A 20,448-nucleotide genomic window follows, 5' to 3' on the forward strand; every position below is an offset into this window, starting at 1 on the left:
AGCACTTTCTTTGGGGATATTATCTATTTTGTACTTGAGAGATATTTCTGGGATTGTTTATGATTTAGAGCCTTAAGAGTTTCATCTGACAGATATGGAACAAGTTTGCAGGTGATTTCTTCCTCAGAGAGTGGTGAACCCATGAAATTCTCTGTCATAAAATGTGTTTGAGGCCAAAACATTTGTTTTAAGAAGGAGTGTGATAGGGTTCTTAGTGTTAAATGGATCAAAGGGCATTGAGTCGCATCATTCGCCACAGTCATACTGAATGTCAGAGCAAATGGCCTAGTCCGGCTCCTGTGATAAGAGCTATATATGTATATAAATATCATTTCTAGCACTTGGATTTCAAAATAGTGGCATACGGGTGGGTTACTTGGGGAAGGGCTTTCCAAAAAAATTCCAGGTTGACAATCCTTTCAGAACAGTGACTTACTCCAGTATTTGCCTTAGAGTAAAGAACCATTGGAGTATGAATGGAAGATTTCTGTACTGTGCTGGTTTATGCCAGGGAGTATAAACATTGAAGGCCAATGGAATCCTTTTCACTCAGAATAAATGAAGTTTGGTTTTAGCTTTGGAAACTCAGAGACTGATTGCATTCAGGCAGTTTGGAGGAGACAGAATGAGGGTGGAACAAAATTTAGTTTCTCTCCGGGAAAGGAGTAATGGAATATTTTAGGGAAAACAGTTACTTCAGTATAAAACTTTAGTTTGTGAAACTCCCAGACCGGATGTGTTTGGTTGTAAATCTGCACATTATTAAAAGACTGAGAAAGTCTAAACTCTGAGTTTTGTAAGTATTCTTATAAGAAAACTTCACAACTCATAGAACAGAACTAGGGAGAATCAGTTGAGTTGAACCTAAAGATTTGATGTAGTGGGCTATGTTATCTGGATTTGAGATTCTGCAATAAATATTATCAGTAAATGGGATGAGAGTTCATTTTACTGTGTGTTCCAGGAACTTTCAAATTTCTTTAAATAGCAGAGCTTTGTTTCTTTCTTCTTCTGTCTTTAAATAAACTCTACTGCCTCATCAGACTATGTTTCCGTGAATGACCACAATTTCAACTAAAATAAAAAATGGTTCTGTCAAGCTAACTTTCTTTCTGAGATCTGACCTTTGCTGTAGTACTATATCTGGGATAATAACAACAGGAATAGGCTAGCAGTGATCCACAGTGCGTATGTTTTCCCTCCAGCAATATTGTAAAGGGCCAGGGAAGTCGTGGATTAATTGGGAAGAGTGTGTTTGGTACACTCTCTTCTGAGTGGTGGATGAATTTGGAGTGGGATGTTAAAACTGCTGTTAGGGTCCAGAATTTCTGAGTGCACATTTCCTAATGGCAGGTACAGCTAAGAGCCCTAGACACATAAAAATGACCACTTCCAGTTTAGCAACTGGTACACAACTAGGACAAAAGAGGCACAAGAGGGCTGACCACTAAAATTCTCAACCAAAAATTATTCCACCAAAAGAAAGCTTGATTTTTTTCCCTTAATCTCCCTCTGCCAACTACACAGGATGATAGATAGAGGATAGGACAGACCTGACCCAATTGGAAGAGGTCTAACTTCAATTGGATGAGAAGGAATCTAACCAGGATTACAGCAAATTAAATTGTGACATGAAAAACTGTCATAGAGCAATGGTTAGTCTTTATAGAGGAGATGTTTCACATTCAGGTGAGATACATTCCAACAAGGGCAAAAAGCAGAGGAACCAAAGCCAGGGTCTGCTTTGACAGGAAGATACTCAAATGGAAGGCGACTTGATAGAAGTTTATAAAATAATGAGAGGTATGGATAGAGTTTATGGAAGTTGTCTTTCTCCCAGGATGGGGGATTTCAAGACTAGGGGACACATTTTTTAAGGTGAGAGGAGATTTAAAAAAGACATGAGTGGCAATTATTTTCCCAGATGGTGTTTTGCTTGTGGAATGACCTTCCTGAGGAAGTGTCAGATGCAGATAACAAGTACGTTAAAAAGATATTTGGATAAGTATATGAATAGGAAAGGCTTGGAGGGATTTGGGCCAAGACCGGGCAGGTGGGACTAGTGTAGTTTAGGACAATGTTTGGCATGGGTTCATTGGATCAAAGGGTCTATTCCTGTGTTGTATGACTCTATGAAGAAAAAAAAATGGAAGATGTTTGAAGGTGAGTTCTTCAAGCATGAATCAGGTCAAATACAATAAGCTTGGAAGAGAAGAGGAAAGTAAGAGCTGCAGAGAGAAAATAACAATAGAATTGCTGATAAAGGACAGAATTCAAGGATCTTTCATTGACATTTAAATAGTAAATGGGTAGTAAGGAGTGGTTTTGATGTTACTAGAAACAAAGAGGATGATATGAAGTTAGGGACCCAGGACAAAGTTAGAGTATATTGTATGAGTGTTTACTGAGGAGGTGCTGATAAAATATCAGTAAAAGCAGAGATGGTACTGGCAGGGTTAAATTCCAGGTAGGATTTACTGGGAAGGTTGTCTAAAATTGGAGTCTTAGATTTGTAAGAGACCACATTTTTTTCTATGTTGAGCTATGGATGAAAGTGTGGTGTGTAGACTCTGCTTTAAGTACGCAGAATGTATAAGGAGTTGTTTGCAACTTTATAAAGTCAAGAGAAGCTAACTGACCAGACAATGTTGCTATGTGGGCACATAAAGCCCACATGAAATTGGCACCATTCCTTCTGGATCAGGAAATTTCAGCATAGCAACAAGCCTCTGATTGGTCCTGTGGGGTTTAGCAATTTCAGCAAGGAGTGAAACGAAGAGAAGTAAGAAGTCCTCTAGAAGTGAACTGCAATGACCTTTTCCCCTCCCCTTTCTTTGCAAAGCTGCTCTCTCTAACTGTCTGTTGAAAAAGCAGAAAATTAATTTCAGAGATGGTGAAAAATAATTCTAAACCTAAATCGTCAATGTGCAGATAATATTGAGGCCTCATTGAAGAATCAAAAGATTGTGACATCAACTCATCCAGTTTGTGATTCCGATTGATAATACAGAACTGTGATCTTCTCATTACTTTTCTCCTCCATCGATAATATTTGTGTTTAGTTTGTTTGATTTCTTTGTGTGCCTGCATGTAGGAGAGTTTTAAAAGGGATAATGTTGAAGATAGATAAATTAAAGTTATGTTGTTTTCCTGTTCTTATTAAAGTTAAGAATGTTACAATGCATAACTATTTTTATTGCTGTTGCAGGAGCCGGTCCCTTGTTTTTATCCTGGGCAGCTGTAAGACAGAGGCAAATTTGGATTCATGGTAATTTCATCAAAATCTTCACATTTCTGGCAATTGTTGGAATGGTGGGACTTGATTTCTAGCACACTATTCTATTTGCTGGTGTCAAAGTTTTGGGGCTTGTTGGGTCTTTTGGAACAACCATAATATAAGATTGGATCTGGTTTTGGTATAAGTAATAAAGGATAAAAGGACCGAAGCTTTTATTTGCCTTAGAAAGTAAGAGGACACTAGAAGCTGCTAAAACTTTTCTACAGGCGGAAGCGATGTCTTCATTGAATTTGCAAAAGATCACAAAAATTAGATTAATTGAACTAACAAGTAGGTTGGAAGTGGAATTTTCTGTCAGAGCTGCAAAGGCAACGACAATTAAAGTACTAGAGCTATGACTGGTCTTGACAGAAGTACAAGAGAGACTAGGTACTCCAAATAATAAAATGTCAGAATGTAGATGAGAATGTTGTGGGGCTGACATGTAAATTTGTGGGTGACACAAAAATTGGCTAGGTGGATGGCAAAGAAGGGAAAGGTACTAGGTTACAGGAGGAAATAAATGGATTGGTCATATGGCCAGATCAGTGGCAGATGGAATTTAACTCTATGTAAGGGATATAAGGGAAAAACTAAGGGATACACTTTGAAAGAAGGAATAAGAACAAGGGAGTGCTCAATGAATGCTAGGACACTATGAAGCTCAGAGAAACAAAAATCTTCAAATGCTTTTCCACAGATCCCTGAAGGTGGCAAGACAGGTTAATAGGGCAGTTAAGAAGGCTTATAGATGAACACAGCAGGCCAGGCAGCATCAGAGGAGCAGGAGAGCTGATGTTTCGGGTCTGGACCCTTCTTCAGAAATTTCTGAAGAAGGGTCCAGACCCGAAACGTCAGCTTTCCCTCTCCTCTGATGCTGTCCTGGCCTGCTGTGTTCATTCAGCTCTATACCTTGTTATCTCAAACTCCAGCATAGGCAGTTCCTACTATCTCTCAGAAGGCATATGGGATGGTTTTCTTCATCAGTTGTAGCATAGTTTATAGGAACAAAGGGGTCACATTAGAGCTGTACAAAATTTTGGTTTGGCCAAGCTGGAGTACTGTGTGCAGTTCTGATTACTGTAGGAAGGGTGTCATTGCATTAGGGGGATGCAAAGTAGGTTGACTTTTCAGTGATGAAGAGAGACTTGGAGGGGTATTTGCAGGTGGTGTTTCCATGTATCTGTTGTGTTTGTCCTTCAAGTTTGTGTTGACCATAGATTTGAAATACACTGTCCGAGGAGTTTTGATGAATGCCTGCAGTGCAGCTTGCAGATGGCACAGTGTGCTGCCACTGAATGTCAGTGGTGGAGGAAGTGAATGCTTGTGGGTGTGGTAATAATTGGGAGGGCTGTTTGTCCTGGACAGTGTCAAGCTTCTTGTTTTTGGAGCTGCATTCATCCAGACAAGTGGGGAGTGTTCTACCACACTGTTGACTCATGGTTTGTAGATGGTGGGTGGGCTTTGGGGAGATAGGAGATGAGTAATTTGCAGCATATTTGCCAGCCATTCTTTTATTTCTGCCTGTGATTACAGAGAAGGGTAAGGTGATGCATTTTGTCAGAAAGGACACAGAGGGAAAATGTACACCTGCTTAGTAACACAATTTTACAGAGAGGACATGGATAGCATGGTCTGGGGCGTTCATGTGCATTTCTTTTTACTGGTGACAGAAAATGTTGAAACACTATTAATTAAAGCAGATGGGATCTCCAGCTTCATATACAGAGGTATTGAATTGAAATGCAGGAACAATTATTTTGAACCTTTAATATAGCTCGGGGCAGACTGCATTTAAAGCAGTATGTCCAGTTCTGGTCTCCATATTTGAGGAAAGATGTTAAAGTATTTGAGAAGTGCACAGGAGATCCACTAGAATTCTCCCAGAGAGGGGGGTTTAGTTACAGGGTTAAGTAGGATGAAGTGGAATTGTTCTACTTGGACTAAAATTGGAGAATGAATGGAGATCTGCTAGAGGTAAATATGATTGTTTAATGATTTGGACACAGAAAAGTTAGTGCCTTGAGTTGATGGTACCAAGACTAATGGACACGGATTTAATGGCGAGAGGCATGGGGGCAAACTTTTTAATGCAGTGAGTAGTAATCACCTGGAATTCACTATTTCTGAGGAAGCCAAGATAGTTAATGATTTTACAGGATACTTGGATAGGCGCTTGATGGAGATAAACTTGCAGAATATTTGGTTGTGGAGCAGGGGTATATGACTGACTGAATTGTTCTGCAGAGACCTGGCGTGAAGCCAATGGGTTGCATGCCCTCCTGAGCTGTAAGGATACTTGATGACCTCACCTCTGGCAGCTTACCTGGTCTGATGCCTTGATTTTCTTCTCAGTCAGGGGGTCACATTCATGATAAATAGAATAAGTAGTGAGCCCAGTAAACACCGCACAGAAGGCTGTTATCCATAGGCCAACCATGTTGAGGTAGAGAGATCTGAAATAAAGAAAATCTGAGAGTGGCAGCTTCAAGAGACAGAAAGTGAAAAGATCGGAACTTATTCAAACATTGTACATTAAAATTAAATAAGATAGTGCAGCCTCGAGGGGGATGAAGATAGAGTCTCAGCTGTGGACCATTTGTAACCAGTCTACAGATATCAATTTTTCAGAGCTTGTGACTTGTCTAAAACAGATCAGATACCACAGCACAATGGTAAAATCTGCTTTAAAGGGCCTTCAACACAGAAAGAATGAAAGACACAGATATTGCAGTGATTGCAGTAATGAAAAGTTCTGCACACTTTTAATGGAAGAAAATCCATAATCCTTTTAAAGTGTGTTGTGTAGGCCTATCATATCAAATCAGTGAACCCTGATCAATATGTGTTTGTACAGCTACTACAGTATTACAAGGGCAGTATGTTGGCTTCATGGTTAGCTCATAATGTCATATATCTGGGTTTGATTCCACCCTTGGGTGACAGTCTGTCTGGAGTTTGCCAACTCTCCCAGTGTCTGTGCGGGTTCCTTCCAGGTGATCCAGCTTCCTCCCACAGTCCAAAGATGTGTAGTCTAGGATTGGCCGTGGGAAATGCAGAGTTACAGCAATAGGGTCTGGTAAGGTGCTCTTCAGAATGTCAGTGTAGACTTGATGGGCCAAATGGCTTCCATGTGGGGTTTCTATGATTCTATCAAATTCTAATTGATACTACAATTTATTTCTGAATTTGACAGCTTCTGGTGGTTTGATTAGATTAAACCTTAGGCTGAGATTTCCTCTGCACTATTACAAACAGGATAATGATTGGGACAAGTGGAGAGGAGCTGGTGCCATGGTCAAAGAATACCTGGAGATTGGAGGCAACATGAAGTGGGTTTATTTATAGCACCTGTAACATAAACACCATTGAAATGCTTGAGCCCCATGTCACATAGTGCAATAGATGCAGGCAACTGTAGAGCTTATACTTACAGTTTAGCCTCAAACTTGTTTTTACATGCGATGTACCGCTGAACCTGAGACTGATTGATGCCATAAATAGCTGTCCACATAAAACTTCCACCAACCACAATTGTCCAGAAGGTGTGACGTCTTAATGGGTTTGGATCAAAGCTGAAAATAGACAAGCAAACAGTGGTGAGGACCAATTGTTCAATTTGCTGTAGATTTATTGCTGGACTAACAATGAGACTTAAGAGACAAGCAAAGTACTGCCATTTTGCTCTCTCAACTGGCAGTACAGCACAGTGCTGAGGCAATGCTGCCCGTTCAAAAGGCAATCCCTTTGATTGTATATGGAATGGGCTGCCAGTAGAAATGGTGGAGGCTGATCCAATTACAACATATAAAAGGCATCTGGATGGATATGTGAATAGGAAGGGTTTAGAGGAATATGGGCCAAATGCTGGCAAATGGGACTCGGTTAATTTAGGATATCTGGTCGGTGTGGATGAGCTGGACTGAAGGATCTGTTTCCCAGCTATACAGATCTATGACTCTATTTTGGCATTTATTTGTGGCCCTAGCTGACAGTTCTATTCAGGAAATATAGATAGCTTGTACGTTATCATCCAATAAACAACACTTCTCAAAATTCACAATGTTCCAAATAACTAATGACATACTCTTGAAGTGAACCCCACCGCTCTTTTTGAAAGATGTGATGGAATAATTTACGGCCACCTGAGAGGGCAGACAGGGCATCAGTTTAATGTCTCCTTTAAAAGGCAGCATCCCTGACAATTCAGCACTCTCTGTGCACAGCATCAAAATATCGACTTGGAGTATGGGCTCAAATCTCTGCAATAGATCTTGACAATGTAACATAACTTGAATATGATCAGGAAGATCTTGTGCCAACCATACCACAAAAAAAAAGCCTTTTGGAGATAGTAGGAACTGTAGATGCTGGAGAATCTGAGATAACAAAGTGTAGAGCTGGATGAACACAGCAGGCCAGGCAGCATCAGAGGAGCAGGAAGGCTGATGTTTTGGGCCTAGAGCCTTCTTCAGAAATGGAGAAGGAAACTTCACAAGCTTCAAAACCTCCCCAAAACCAGCCCAGCCTGTCCCCGCCTCCCTCGCCTGTCCTTCCTCCCACCTATCACCTCCTCCCACCTCAAGCCCCATCCCCATCTCCTACCTACTAATCTCATCCCGCCCCCTTGACCTGTCCATCCTCCCTGGACTGACCTATCTCCTCCCTAACTCCCCCACCTACACACCTTTACTGACTCCATCCCCGCCTCTTTGACCTGTCAGTCTCCTCGCCACCTATCTTCTCCTCTATCCAACTTCTATCTGCCTCCCTCTCTCTCCCTATTTATTTCAGAACGCCCTTCCCTCCCCCATTTCTGAAGAAGGGTCTAGGCCCAGAACGTCAGCTTTCCTGCTTCTCTGATGCTGCTTGTCCTGCTGTCTTCATCCAGCTCTACACCTTGTTATCTCACAAAAAAACCTGATAATTTCCTCTCTTCTGTGATCTTATACAACATTCCTTCGGTATTTGCCAATTTAATAACAGAGACTGTAAATCAAATCAATTATGTGTGAAATGTTGTATTAGGTGATGAATCTGATGGGATTCATGTTCGTGTTATAATTACTGATGTTAGACTGTAAAAGATTGTATACAGGTAGTCTCCAGGTTGCATCAGGGTTCCTTCCTGAAGTCTGTTCATGAATTGATTTGTACACAAATTGGAACACAATGCAGCACATTATAAAGGAACCATTTGCAAGTACAGGAAATGCTCATATGTTGGATTTTTAAAATTGCATCCTGAATGAGACTGTAACCTTAAGTACGAGCATTCTTAAGTTGGACGTTCATATATTGCAGACTACTGTATTTTCTTTTTTGGGACTATAAACTGAAGCAGGAGTTGGACTGATATAAAAGAAAAACCAGAAGAGTTTTGCAACTTGTAAATCAAATGTTGCATATTTTTGAGCTATGCAATACCATGTTGACTTTTGAAGCATAAGAGGGCAGATTCGATATTGAGCCAAAGCAAGAATCTTTCGAGTTAATGAAATACTGCCTGACAACAACCTTCTGGCTGAGCTGCAGAGTTATAAAGCGTTAAGTGCCAGGAGCAGCAGAAGAGGAAATGTCCAAAACCCACAATCAGAAAGTATCCATCTCTGCCTTGCTGTCTCCCTTCGTGTGGGAGCAAGACAGAAAAACCTCAACAGATTAAAAGAAAGAATTTTAAAAGAATTATAAAAAGATAATCATCACCCTGCAGACAACATCATGTCTTCATTGCAAAATCAAAGGACTGAGAAAATAATTTTCCACCTTTTGGTCAGGCCTTTCACACTTCAGAATTTTGTATTAACTGTATGTATTTTCCAACCACAGTGTGTGTGGTAAGCCATTTTTCTTTTGTCCATATTAATCCTGATTCAATGTGTATATATCTAGAGATTTTGAAGGATATAATCAGACTAGAAATCCTTTCTCCTCTCTGCATTGTTAAAGTTAAGTTGCAGTAAAAAGCTACATTACAGTTACTGACAAAATCTGGTGTGAATTGCTTTTGTCCTGACTAGGAATTAATCAGGAAAATTATTTTACTCATTTGGATTTTATTCATTTATATATATTTTGTGATGGTTTGTGTATTATTTATGCATTCTTCTTAATTTATTTGTGACAGCAAAATGTGTGCAGGTGGAGTTGTACCTGCTGCCAAAGGTTCTAAACATTACATCTGACCAAATGTCGTTGCAACTAGTGATGCAATGCATTAGCCTTCTTGATATCTTGGAACAGTGCCACTTCTGAATTCTACAGTGGTGTATCTTCCACTATTGAGATAGGTTCAAGTCAGTAGAGCGCTCTCAAAATCTAGTATATGAATGAATGAATGAAGGAAGGAAGGAAGGAAAGCTTACACAGTTTAGCTACTCTTGATAAGTTAAACCTTTCTTCCCATGAATCAGCAAGTGAACCTCTTTTGAATAACTTCAAATGCCAGTACATCGCTTTTTAAATACGAGGGCTAAAACTGTACACAGCTTCCCAGGTGTGGCCTCACCACTACTTTTACAGTAATAATATGTATTCTTTGCTTATAAAGTCCGAACCCCTTGTAACAATTGCCTGTTTGTTTTTCAGTTTTTTTGCCAATTTACTTTCATGACCAAGTTTTGCCCTCTTTACTGGCTTTTCTAGTCATTGGCTACCAGTTCCTAAAAGAAAAATTTCCAATCCTCTGGCCTCTTACTAGTTTTCACTGTTTTATAAGCCTTGGCTTTAGATTATATACTCTCCTTGTTAACTTTGTTAACCAGGAAGGGTTCATCCTTTTCTTTTTGACCAGAATAATTTTTGCTGAGTATTATGAACTATCTTCTGAAATATCTCCCACTGCTTATCCATCAATTTTCCCCTGAGACAACTTTCCCAACCTCTTTAGCCAACTGTTTCTTCATACACAGAAATTGCCCCTGTTAAAGTTGAGGACAGTCGTTTGAGACCCACGTTGATCTCCCTCAAAGTGAATTTAAAATTCGACCATTCTGCAATCATTACACCCAGGACAATCCTTAACCTGAAGGTTGCTTATTAATCCTGCTTCATTGTACATTACTATGTCTTAAATAACCTGTTCCCAGGCACGTTGTATAATGTACCACTCTGAGAAACAATCCCTGATGAAGTCTACAAATTTGGCTTACATATTACTTTTGCCCATCTGAATTGTGCTGTCAAAATAGAATCACCTCTTATAGTTGTAACACTCTTCTGACATGCCTCCATTACTTTCCCTACTTATACTTTGCCTCACAGTGAGGCAACGCTTTGAGGATCTGTGTACAACTCCTACTTGTGACTTATTTCAGTTGCCGTTCCCTATTTCTGCCCAGGAGAGAGAATTATTCAGTAAAACAATCATTCAAACATGAATCATTAGTAATACTGCATACTGTGAGATTAATGCAGCAAAACTGCAAAAGGTGTAGACATTTTCAATTTTACCCTAAAATGGCTGGAACCTTCTGTTTTAAACACAGAACAGAATGAAACACTCAAGAACAGTAGCAGTGGAGATGCAATGACTAAGCGATATTATCAATGGACTATTACTTCAGAAACTCAGCCAATATACTGGGGATATGGGTTCAAATCCTGCCTGGCAGATGGTAGAATTTTAATTCAATAGCTATCTGGAATTAAGAATCTAATGATGACCATGGGATCACTTCTGATTGTCAGAAAAATACACCTGGTTTACAATTGTCTCTTGGGTCTTCCTCCAAATATTATTCAGCATGGAGTACTGATTCATCAATTGAGGGAGGATGGTATTTAGTTAGGAGGTTTCTTTGCCCATGTTTAACCTGATGACATGAGACTTCATGGAGTCCAGAGTCAATGTTGAGGACTCCCAGAACAACTCCTTGCCAACTGGAATCCGCAATGATTCCTTAACTGGTCTGGCCAAGATATGGCTCCAGATCCACAGCAATGTGATTGACTTTCAATGGGTATCTGAAATGGCCTGGCAAATCACTCAGTTGTATCAATTGCTATAAAGTCTTTAAAAAAGGAATAAAACCAGATGGACCATCTGTCATCAACCTAGGCACTGGAAACGACAATGGCATAAACAACACTGCAAAGTCTTCCATACTAATGTCTGGAGTCTAGTGTCAAAATTCAAAAAGTAATCTCATGGACTAGTCAAACAACAACCTGACAGAGTCATACTCACAGAATCATACCTTACTGAAAATTTCCCAGACACCACCATCAGCATCATTGAATATGTCCTCTCCCATGGGAAGACAGACCTAGCAGAGATGGCAGGACAGTGGCATACAGTTGAGAAGGAATTACTCTGAGTCCTCATCATTGACTCCAGACTTAATGAAATTTCATGGCATCAGCTTAAACATGGGAAAGGAAACTTCCTGCTGATTACCACGTTCTGACCTCCCTGAGCTGGTGAAGGTGTATTCCTCCTATTTTTTTCATTTGTTCATGGGATGAGGGCATTGCTGGCTAGGTTGGCATTTATTGCTTATCCCTAATTGGCCAGAGGGAAGTAAGAGTCAACCACATTGCTGTGAGTCTGGAGTCACATGACAACAGTTTCCTTCCCTAAAGGGTAATAGTGAACCAGATGGGTTTTTCCGACAATTGACAATGCATTCATGGTCATCATTAGACTCTTAATTCCAGATTTTTATTGAATTCAAATTCTATCATCTGCCATGGCAGCATTCAAACCTGGGTCTCCAGACCATTGCCCAGGTCTCTGGATTAACAGTCCAGTGATAATACCATTAGGCCGTTGCCTCCCCTATTACGGCAATAGTACTGAAGACTTGTGCTCCAGAGCTTGCTGTTCCCATAGCCAAGCTGTTCCAGACAGATACAAATCCAGCATCCACCCAACAATGTGGAAAACTGCCCAGATATGCACAAAAAGCAGGACAAATCCAACCTGACAAATTACTGCCCCTTTAGTCTTCTCTCCATCATCAAGAAAGTTTTGGAAGGTGTCATCAACTGTGCTATCAAGTAGCATCTTCTCTGCAATAACTTGCTCAGTGACGCCCAGTTTGGGTTCTGCCAGGGTCACTCAGCTCCTGTCCTCATCACAACCCTGGTTCAAACATGGACAAAAGAGCTGAATTCTAGAGGTAAGGTGAGAGTGACAGCCCTTGACATCAAGGCATTGCATTCGACCAACTGTGGCATCAAGGAGCGCGAGCAAAACTGGAATCATTGAGTATCGGGGGCAAACACTCTGCTGGTTGGAGTCATACCCGGTACATAGGAAGATGGCCGTGGTTGTTGGAGATCAATCATCTCAGCTCCAGGAAATCTGTGCAGGAGTTCCTCGGGATAGGGTCTAGGTCCAAACATCTTCAGCTGCTTCATCAATGACTTCCCTTCATCAAAAGGTCAGAAGTGGGGATGTTCATCGATGTATTCAGCACCATTCGTGACTCCTTAGACAATGAATCTGTCCATTTTCAAATGCAACAAGACCTAGACATTATCTAAACTTGGACTAACAAGTGGTAAGTAACACACATATCACACAATACTAGGCATTGATCATTTCCAATCAGAGATTATATAACTACCGCCTTCTGACATTCAGTCACAATAACATCATTGATTCCCTCCTTATCAACATCCTAGAAACTTAACTGGCCTCACCATACAGATACGGTGGCTACAAGAGATGGCTTAGAATAGTGCAGCGAGCAACTCATGCCTTGACTCCCATCATCTACAAGGCACAAGTCAGAAGTGTGCTAGAATGCTCCCCGTTTTGTCTGGATGAGTGCAGCTTCGACAAGAATCAAAGCATTTTTTAAAAAAAATGTTCACTCATGGGATGTTGATATTGCTGGCTGGGCCAACATTTATTGCCTATCCCTAATTGTCCAGAAGATAGTTAAGAAGCAACTTAATTGTTGTGGCTCTGGAATCACATACAGATAAGAATGGCAGGTTCTTTCCCTAAAGACCATTAGTGAACCAGATGAGTTTTACTACAAATTGGCAACAATTACAAGGTGTTCATTAGACTCTTAATTCCAGATTTTAAAAAAATGAATTCAAATTCCAGAATTCATAGTGGGGCTCTCGATAATCACGATGGTACCACTGGGCCTCACCTCTCCTCATCCAGTACAAAGCAGCTCGCTTCATTGGCGCCACATCCAGAAACATCCACACTGTCCACCATTGATGTTCAGTAACATCCACAAGATGCACTGCAGAAATTCACCAAAGATCACTTCAGTCTGGAAGGACAAGGGCAACATTACGTGGGAGCACCACCACCTGCAAGCCACCCTCCAAGCCACTCACTATTCCACTATTCTTTCAGTGTTGCTGGGTCAAAATCCTGGAATTCCTTACCTAACAGCAATGTGGGTCCACCTACAGCACATGAAGTGCAGCAGTTCAAGAAGGCAGCTCTCAACCACCTTCTTGAGGGCAATATGAGTTGGCAATAAATGCTGACCCAGCTAGCTATGCCCATGTCCCATGAGTAAATGAAAACAAAAGCAGAAGTTTGTATGATTGTGAAATCAACATGTTTTAAGCAACCAAAATATATAACTATATGAGGAAGACATTGCATGACAATTAATATCAATAAGAAGACTTATTTGCCGAGATGACAAGATTGGACATCTTGGATAAAATAATTTCCAAGATATAGAATAGCTTCCAAATTAGATACCAAGACCATAAGATCATAAGACATTGGACCACAAGACAGATTCCAAATGTGGTCTGACCAGAGACTTATACAGCTTCAATAGTACATTTCTGCTCTTGTTTCCTAGCCCTCTTGAAATGAGTGCTAACATTGCATTTGCCTTCCTACCTACTGAAACTGAAACTGCATGCTATCCTCAAGAGAATCTTGAACTAGGACTTCAAAGGCCCTTTGTGCTTCAGATTTCTAAAGCCTTTGAAGGCTTAGAGAATAGTCTATGCCTCTATTCTTCCAACCAGTGTCATAATCACACACTTTCCCAAATTGTATTTGTTCTTCCATTTCTTTGCCCACTCTCCTAGCCTGTCCAAGTTCTTCTGCAGTCTCCCTGCTTCATCCACACTGCCTGCCCCTCCACTGATCTAAGTGTCATCTACAAACATACCAATAACAGCCTCAGTTTCTTCATCCTGAACGTTGGTGTAGAATGTGAATAGTTGTGGTCCCACACAGACACCAATGGAATTTCAAAGGCTAGCTTGCGTATTCTCATATTTCACCTTTACCCTCCTCTTTGGTTTTGTTAGTTATTCTCTGCTGGTTTTTAAAAGCTTCACAATCTCTACCATCCTGTAGAAGATCCCTTCTCCCCACTCTCTGCCTTCAGCCAGTTAGCCAATCCTCTATCCATACTAGTATCTTGCCCCCAACACCAAGAGTTCTTATCTTATTCAGTAGCCTCCTGTGCGGCACCTTGTTAAAAGTCTTCTGGAAATCCAAACAGATCATATTCATTGGCTCTTCTTTGTCGAACTTTCACATTACCTCCTCGAAGAATTTGGACAGATTTGTCTGGTATGATGTCCCTTGACAAGCCATGTTGACTCAACCCTGTTTTACTAAGCACTTTGAAGAACTCCGCCATCTTATTTTTAGTAGTGGACTCTGTACTAACGACTGAGGTCAGGCTACCTGGCCTATAGTTTCCCTTTTTCTGCCCCCTCCCTTTTTAAGCAGTTTAGCAATTTTCCAGTCCTCTGAAACTCTCCCTGACTCCAGTTAGTTATGAAAGAAGCTCCTCCCTCATGCCTTTGTGGTTATTTTTATTCAACTATTATTCCGTCACATATGATTCCACCTTCTTCCAGTCAAACTGCAGGGTGAATTTGATCATATTGGGGTCACTGTCCCTTAAAGTTCCTTCGCCTTAAGCTTCCGAATCAAATCAGCCTCATTACTCACCACCCAGTCCAGAGTTGCCTGTTCCCTAGTGGACTCTACCACAAGTTGCTCTAAAATGTATCTTGTAGACATTTCATGATTTCCTTTTCTTGGGATTTACTTCCAACCTGATTTTCCCAATCCGTCTGCATATTGAAGCTCCCATAATTATTGTTATAGTGCCTTTCTTAAATTCCTTTTCTATCTCCTGATTTATTTTCTTCCCCACATCCTGACTACAGCTAGGAGGCCTGTTTACAACTGCTATCAGGACCTTTTGTCCTTTGTGGTTCCTCAACTCTTACCCATTCAGATTTTGCACCTCCTTGTTGTATATCACTTCTTCACTGTAATTTCATTTCTTACTAACAAGGCAACTTCGCTCCCTCTGCCCATCTGCCTGTCCTTTTGATAGGATGTATACACTTGGATATTTAGCTCCCAGCCCTGACCCCACTTGCAACTGTGTCTGTGTGATACCCACAACATCATACCAGCCAATTTCAATCTGTGCTACAAGCTCATTTCCTTTGCTTTGTATTCTGTGTACATTTAAGTACAACACTCCCAGCCCTGTGTTGACTGCCACACCTTCTCATAGTTGTCCCCTCACCTGCTTTGCCTGAAGTTAGATTCCTGACCCCTAACAGACTCTCTGCAGATGACTGTTTTGGATATTTTAGTAATGTCTTCTGAGCTGTAGCCCTTTTTCTATAAATTTCTGTGCAGCTGAACCCAACCCTATACTATTTAGTTTCAAGCCCTATCCACAGCTCTGTTATGCAATTCACCAGGACTCAGGTCCCAGCAAGTTTCAAGTGGAGCCCATCCCATTGCAACAGCTCCGTCCTTCCCCAGTACGTGCCAATGCCCCATATAATTGATCCTGTTTCTCTCACAGTCGACCCTGCATCGATTTGCTCATGGCTAAGGTAGTAATCCGAAGATTATTACCTTTTTGGGAGTGCTGTGTAATTTAGCCCCTCACTGCTTCATACTCCCTCAGCAGAACTTCTTTTCTCTTTCTGCCTATATTGTTGGTACCTTCGTGGACCATGACAATTGGATCTTTCCCCTCCCACTCCAAGGTCCTGTGCAGCCCAGATGAGATATACCCTGGCACGCAATACAACCTTCAGGATTCTGGATCCTGGCCACAGAGAACAGTATCTATTCTCCTGACTAAACTATCCCCAAATACAGCCCCTCTTGAGTGGCTCTCCGCACCACAGTTTTATGGTTGGTTTTCTCATTGTTCCTGCAGCCCTCCTCCCACATAGAGAGCAAGACTGTCAAACCTGCTAGACAACCTCAAGGTTTCTTCAGTACTACCTCCTGATAGTAACACCCTCCTGTGCCTAACTGAATTCGAGGTAGTTAATTTAAGTGGTGTGACTGCCTCCTGAAATGTGTTCAGGTAACTCTCCCCCTCCCTGATGTGTCACAGAGGTCGAAACTCAGCCACCAACTTATTAATTATGAGCCAGACTTCCTCAAGCAGCCAACATTTGTTATAGATGGGGTCACCATGAACCACAATGTGGTCCAACCAGCTCTGACATCATGCAGTTACAGCCCATCTCCTGGGCCAGCATATCTATTATAGTTACTCTATTTGTATTTTGATTTTTCAAGCTTTTGTTCTTGTCTCTTAGTTTGTTGTCTATAAATATTTAACCTATTTACCTTTAATCTGAAAGTAACCTGTGATAGATAGTCAAATTAGTAGCTATCACTAATTAACACATTTTTTGGTTTACCTGTGATGTCACTGTTTTGTGCTGGTCGCCTGGTCCTGGTCTTCAACTTATCTTGTTAAAAAAAACTTACAAATTACAAGCCAAAATAAAAACTAGCAAAAAACACAGCACACAGCCAGAACAGGCACCTTCCGAAGCAGCAAAAACCGGACCATTTAATTCAAACTAGCAAAAGATAACAGTGCTTCACATGAGGCTTCGCAGCACTGAGGAAGTCACCTAGTAAGGGAATGAAATGCCTGCTATCAAACCTCCCAGCTTGGTGAAAACACCAACGTCTACAACCTCATTCCCCTCTGCACCAAATTTCCACATTGTCTCCTGCGTCTCATTCTGGATGTGATCTGTCATTCTAGACCGTGCAAAACTTACTGATACTAAATCAGCAGCTGAACATATAAATATACGTCAATACACAACTGGCCACATAGCTAATGAGGTTATTGCTCACCAAAGGGTAAAGGAAGTATTAGATATTGAAAGCCTTGGAAAATTATTTCAACCTCAGAACTAATAAAATTCTTGACAGAACCAGAAATAACAGAATAATTCAGCATCGAGAGGTTCCAAAGTTGATGTAATTAATGACTCCTGCAGATTAGTGAAGAAATGCAACCATGGTCACTTATTATGGTCACAGGGTCACTGATCCCTGGAATGGTAGGTTTAATGCATGATAAACGGCTAAGGATCCTGGGATTGTACTCATTAGAGTTTAGAAGGTTGAGGGGAGATTTAATAGAAAGTTACAAGATAATGCTTGGCTTAGAAGGAGTGGACGCTAGGAAGTTGTATCTGTTAGGCAGGGAGACTAGGACCCGTGGGCACAGCCTTAAAATTAGAGGGGGTAAATTTAAAACTGAAATGAGACGACATTTCTTCAGCCAGAGAGTGGTGGGCTTGTGGAATTCATTGCCATGGAGCGCAGTGGAGGCTGGGATGTTGGAATGCTTCAAGGCAGAGATCAACAAATTCTTGATCTCACAAGGAATCAAGGGCTACGGGGAGAGTGCAGGGAAGTGGAGTTGAAATGCCCATCAGCCATGATTTAAATGGCAGAGTGGACTTGATGGGCCGAACGGCCTTACTTCCACTCCTATGTCTTGTAGTCTATGGTCTTATTGTAATTCATGAGTCAGATTTTTTGTAGGAATGGCTGACTGGCATTTTTCAGATTTATTGTAATCCAATGAAGACCTAACTCTAGACTGAACTATTCAGATGGTGAGTGAAGCACAAGTCCAGAAGCAGCATTGGAGATCAGCAGACCCCATTCAATTCTTAATAGTAGAAAACTACAAACAACGCATGCAAGAAACCAGTGCAATAAATAGGACAGGCATTACCCAATGCAATGTCCTCATCAACACTGAGAAGCAAAAAAACCTCCCACGCACAGAATTCTCAGCTATGAAAAGTAAACACTTTATCAGCCTTTTTCAGAAAACATGCAGATGTGGGATACAGTTTCCAAAAAAGCAAGAAATCAATTGCTACCCAGAGAAAGATGATAACGAGGTAAAAGAATCTGTAACAGAAGATGTACCTAAAGTTTTATTAACAGAAGTAGGTCATCCAGAAACACGTTTTGGCAAGATGATATTTGTGCCAATGGTTATCTCAGAAATGTAAGTAAAAAATCACTCCATTGTCAGGAAATGAGCCATGGTTAAAAACAGTTTATACTGACAACAGTGTGACTATGTGTTTCAGGAGATACAGCACTTAAAGTTAAAGAATTTCTCCAAAACACTCGCTAGTTTAGTGGACATTGATTAGTAGAAAACCTAGACGTGCTTCACAATCAAAAATTCTCACTATTGAGTAGTTTGCCCTTGTCTTGACCTCAGCCTTATTGAAAAGATGGAAGAGGCTATAAGCAGATGGTAAGAATCCCCATTGATCAGGAATATCTCAATTAGTTAAAGAATTAGGGAGCTGGGTACAACATTACACTGAAGGAAGATGCTCTGTGTCTCTATATACCCAGGAAGGTTTTATATCCTCTAATAGAGCAAGTTGGGAAACATCTTACAAAAAATGACATTGTCAAATGTCATTTCTCAGTCACAAAGTTAATCGATTGGTGCTTCATATCAGAACCAAATGGGACTATTTAAACTTTTGTTGACCTTACATTACTTAACAAGACAGTTGCAAGAAAAATCTGTGTATTGATTTGATGAGAGTTTGCCAAACTGTCTAGACATTGAGTTTTCACAAAATGTAATGCAAGTAGTGAATTACGGCAGATGCCATTGGACAAGCAAACACGACTGTTTACTATATTAATGATTCCATTTGTGAGATTATATTTCAACTGATTACCATTTACGATCACCTTAGCCCCACCAGACATGGGCCCATGTGTGCGCAGACCTGTTTGTTTTTGAGGGAAAGCTGTCACTAATTCTCTGTCACAATGGATAAAACTTAAGAAGTTGTATAACCATGGCTGTGGATGTGTTTACCTAAGTCTTACATGAGATATTTGCAATGCATCATTTCCCTGATGAGCTTGTTAGTGGCAGTTTACTAATTAGCTAGCGCCGATTTGAACATGTCACAAACTTGCTGTGGTACCCCTAAATGGGGGAGTCAAGCATAAAGTGGGGATAGTTAAGTGCTCCTGAAGAATTGGAATGCTTTTGCTTCCTTATAAATCCCATCCACTCCAATATGGTGCAGTACTGGCCCATGACAGTTGCTGATGGGCAGGAAAATGAAGACTCTGCTCTCCATTCTGTTCTGTCTAGGACAGGAACAAAAGTTGTGGATCAGGAATCTGAACAGAACAGATATGCATCATCCAAGGATCCACAGATGATCAGAGATGGTATGTCATTGATATGGTTGAACGGTTCATATGGACGAACAACAGGGACGTTATTTTATACGTTAACTGTCCAGCATGAGACATCACAAGTGATCAATTGTATAAATCCAGTGGGAAACTTGATAATGTGAGGGATATATAGATCTCAGCTTGTCAGGAACAGAATCAAATTCAACGTTCTTCAACCCAGAAAACCACTTGTCTGGATGTGAGTTTGCTCGCTGAGCTGGAAGGTTAGTTTTCAGACGTTTCGCCACCATTCTAGGTAACATCATCAGTGAGCCTCTGACGAAGCGCTGGTGTTATGTCCCGCTTTCTATTTATCTGGTTAGGTTTCCTTGGGTTGGTGATGTCGTTTCCTGTGTTGGTGATGTCATTTCCTGTTCTTTTTCTCAGGGGATGGTAGATTGGCTCCAAGTCAATGTGTTTGTTGATGGAGTTCCGGTTGGAATGCCACGCTTCTAGGAATTCCCGTGCGTGTCTCTGTTTGGCTTGTCCTAGGATGGATGTGTTGTCCCAATCAAAGTGGTGTCCTTCCTTATCTGTGTGTAAGGATACGAGCGATAGTGGGTCATGTCGTTTTGTGGTTAGTTGATGTTCATGTATCCTGGTGGCTAGCTTCCTGCCAGTTTGTCCAATGTAGTGTTTGTCACAGTTCTTGCAAGGTATTTTGTAGATGACGTTAGTT

General features: G+C 40.9%; 1 protein-coding gene across 4 annotated transcripts in view; it reads right to left on the reverse strand.

Annotated features, from left to right (window-relative positions):
• Window positions 1-20,448, reverse strand: part of LOC125462632 (sodium-coupled monocarboxylate transporter 1) — an 80,241-nt gene that overhangs the window by 27,102 nt on the left and 32,691 nt on the right. For all 4 annotated transcript variants that reach the window (XM_048552854.2, XM_048552853.2, XM_048552856.2 and 1 more), the window contains exons 6-7: window positions 6,712-6,852; window positions 5,604-5,733 (exon numbers count right to left, since the gene is read on the reverse strand). In XM_048552854.2, the coding sequence (XP_048408811.1) occupies window positions 5,604-5,733; window positions 6,712-6,852 (271 nt within the window). The remainder of the gene's footprint in view (window positions 1-5,603; window positions 5,734-6,711; window positions 6,853-20,448) is intronic.

The sequence above is a fragment of the Stegostoma tigrinum genome, chromosome 21 (assembly GCF_030684315.1).
Source record: "Stegostoma tigrinum isolate sSteTig4 chromosome 21, sSteTig4.hap1, whole genome shotgun sequence".
In the NCBI taxonomy this organism is placed as follows: Eukaryota; Metazoa; Chordata; class Chondrichthyes; order Orectolobiformes; family Stegostomatidae; genus Stegostoma; species Stegostoma tigrinum.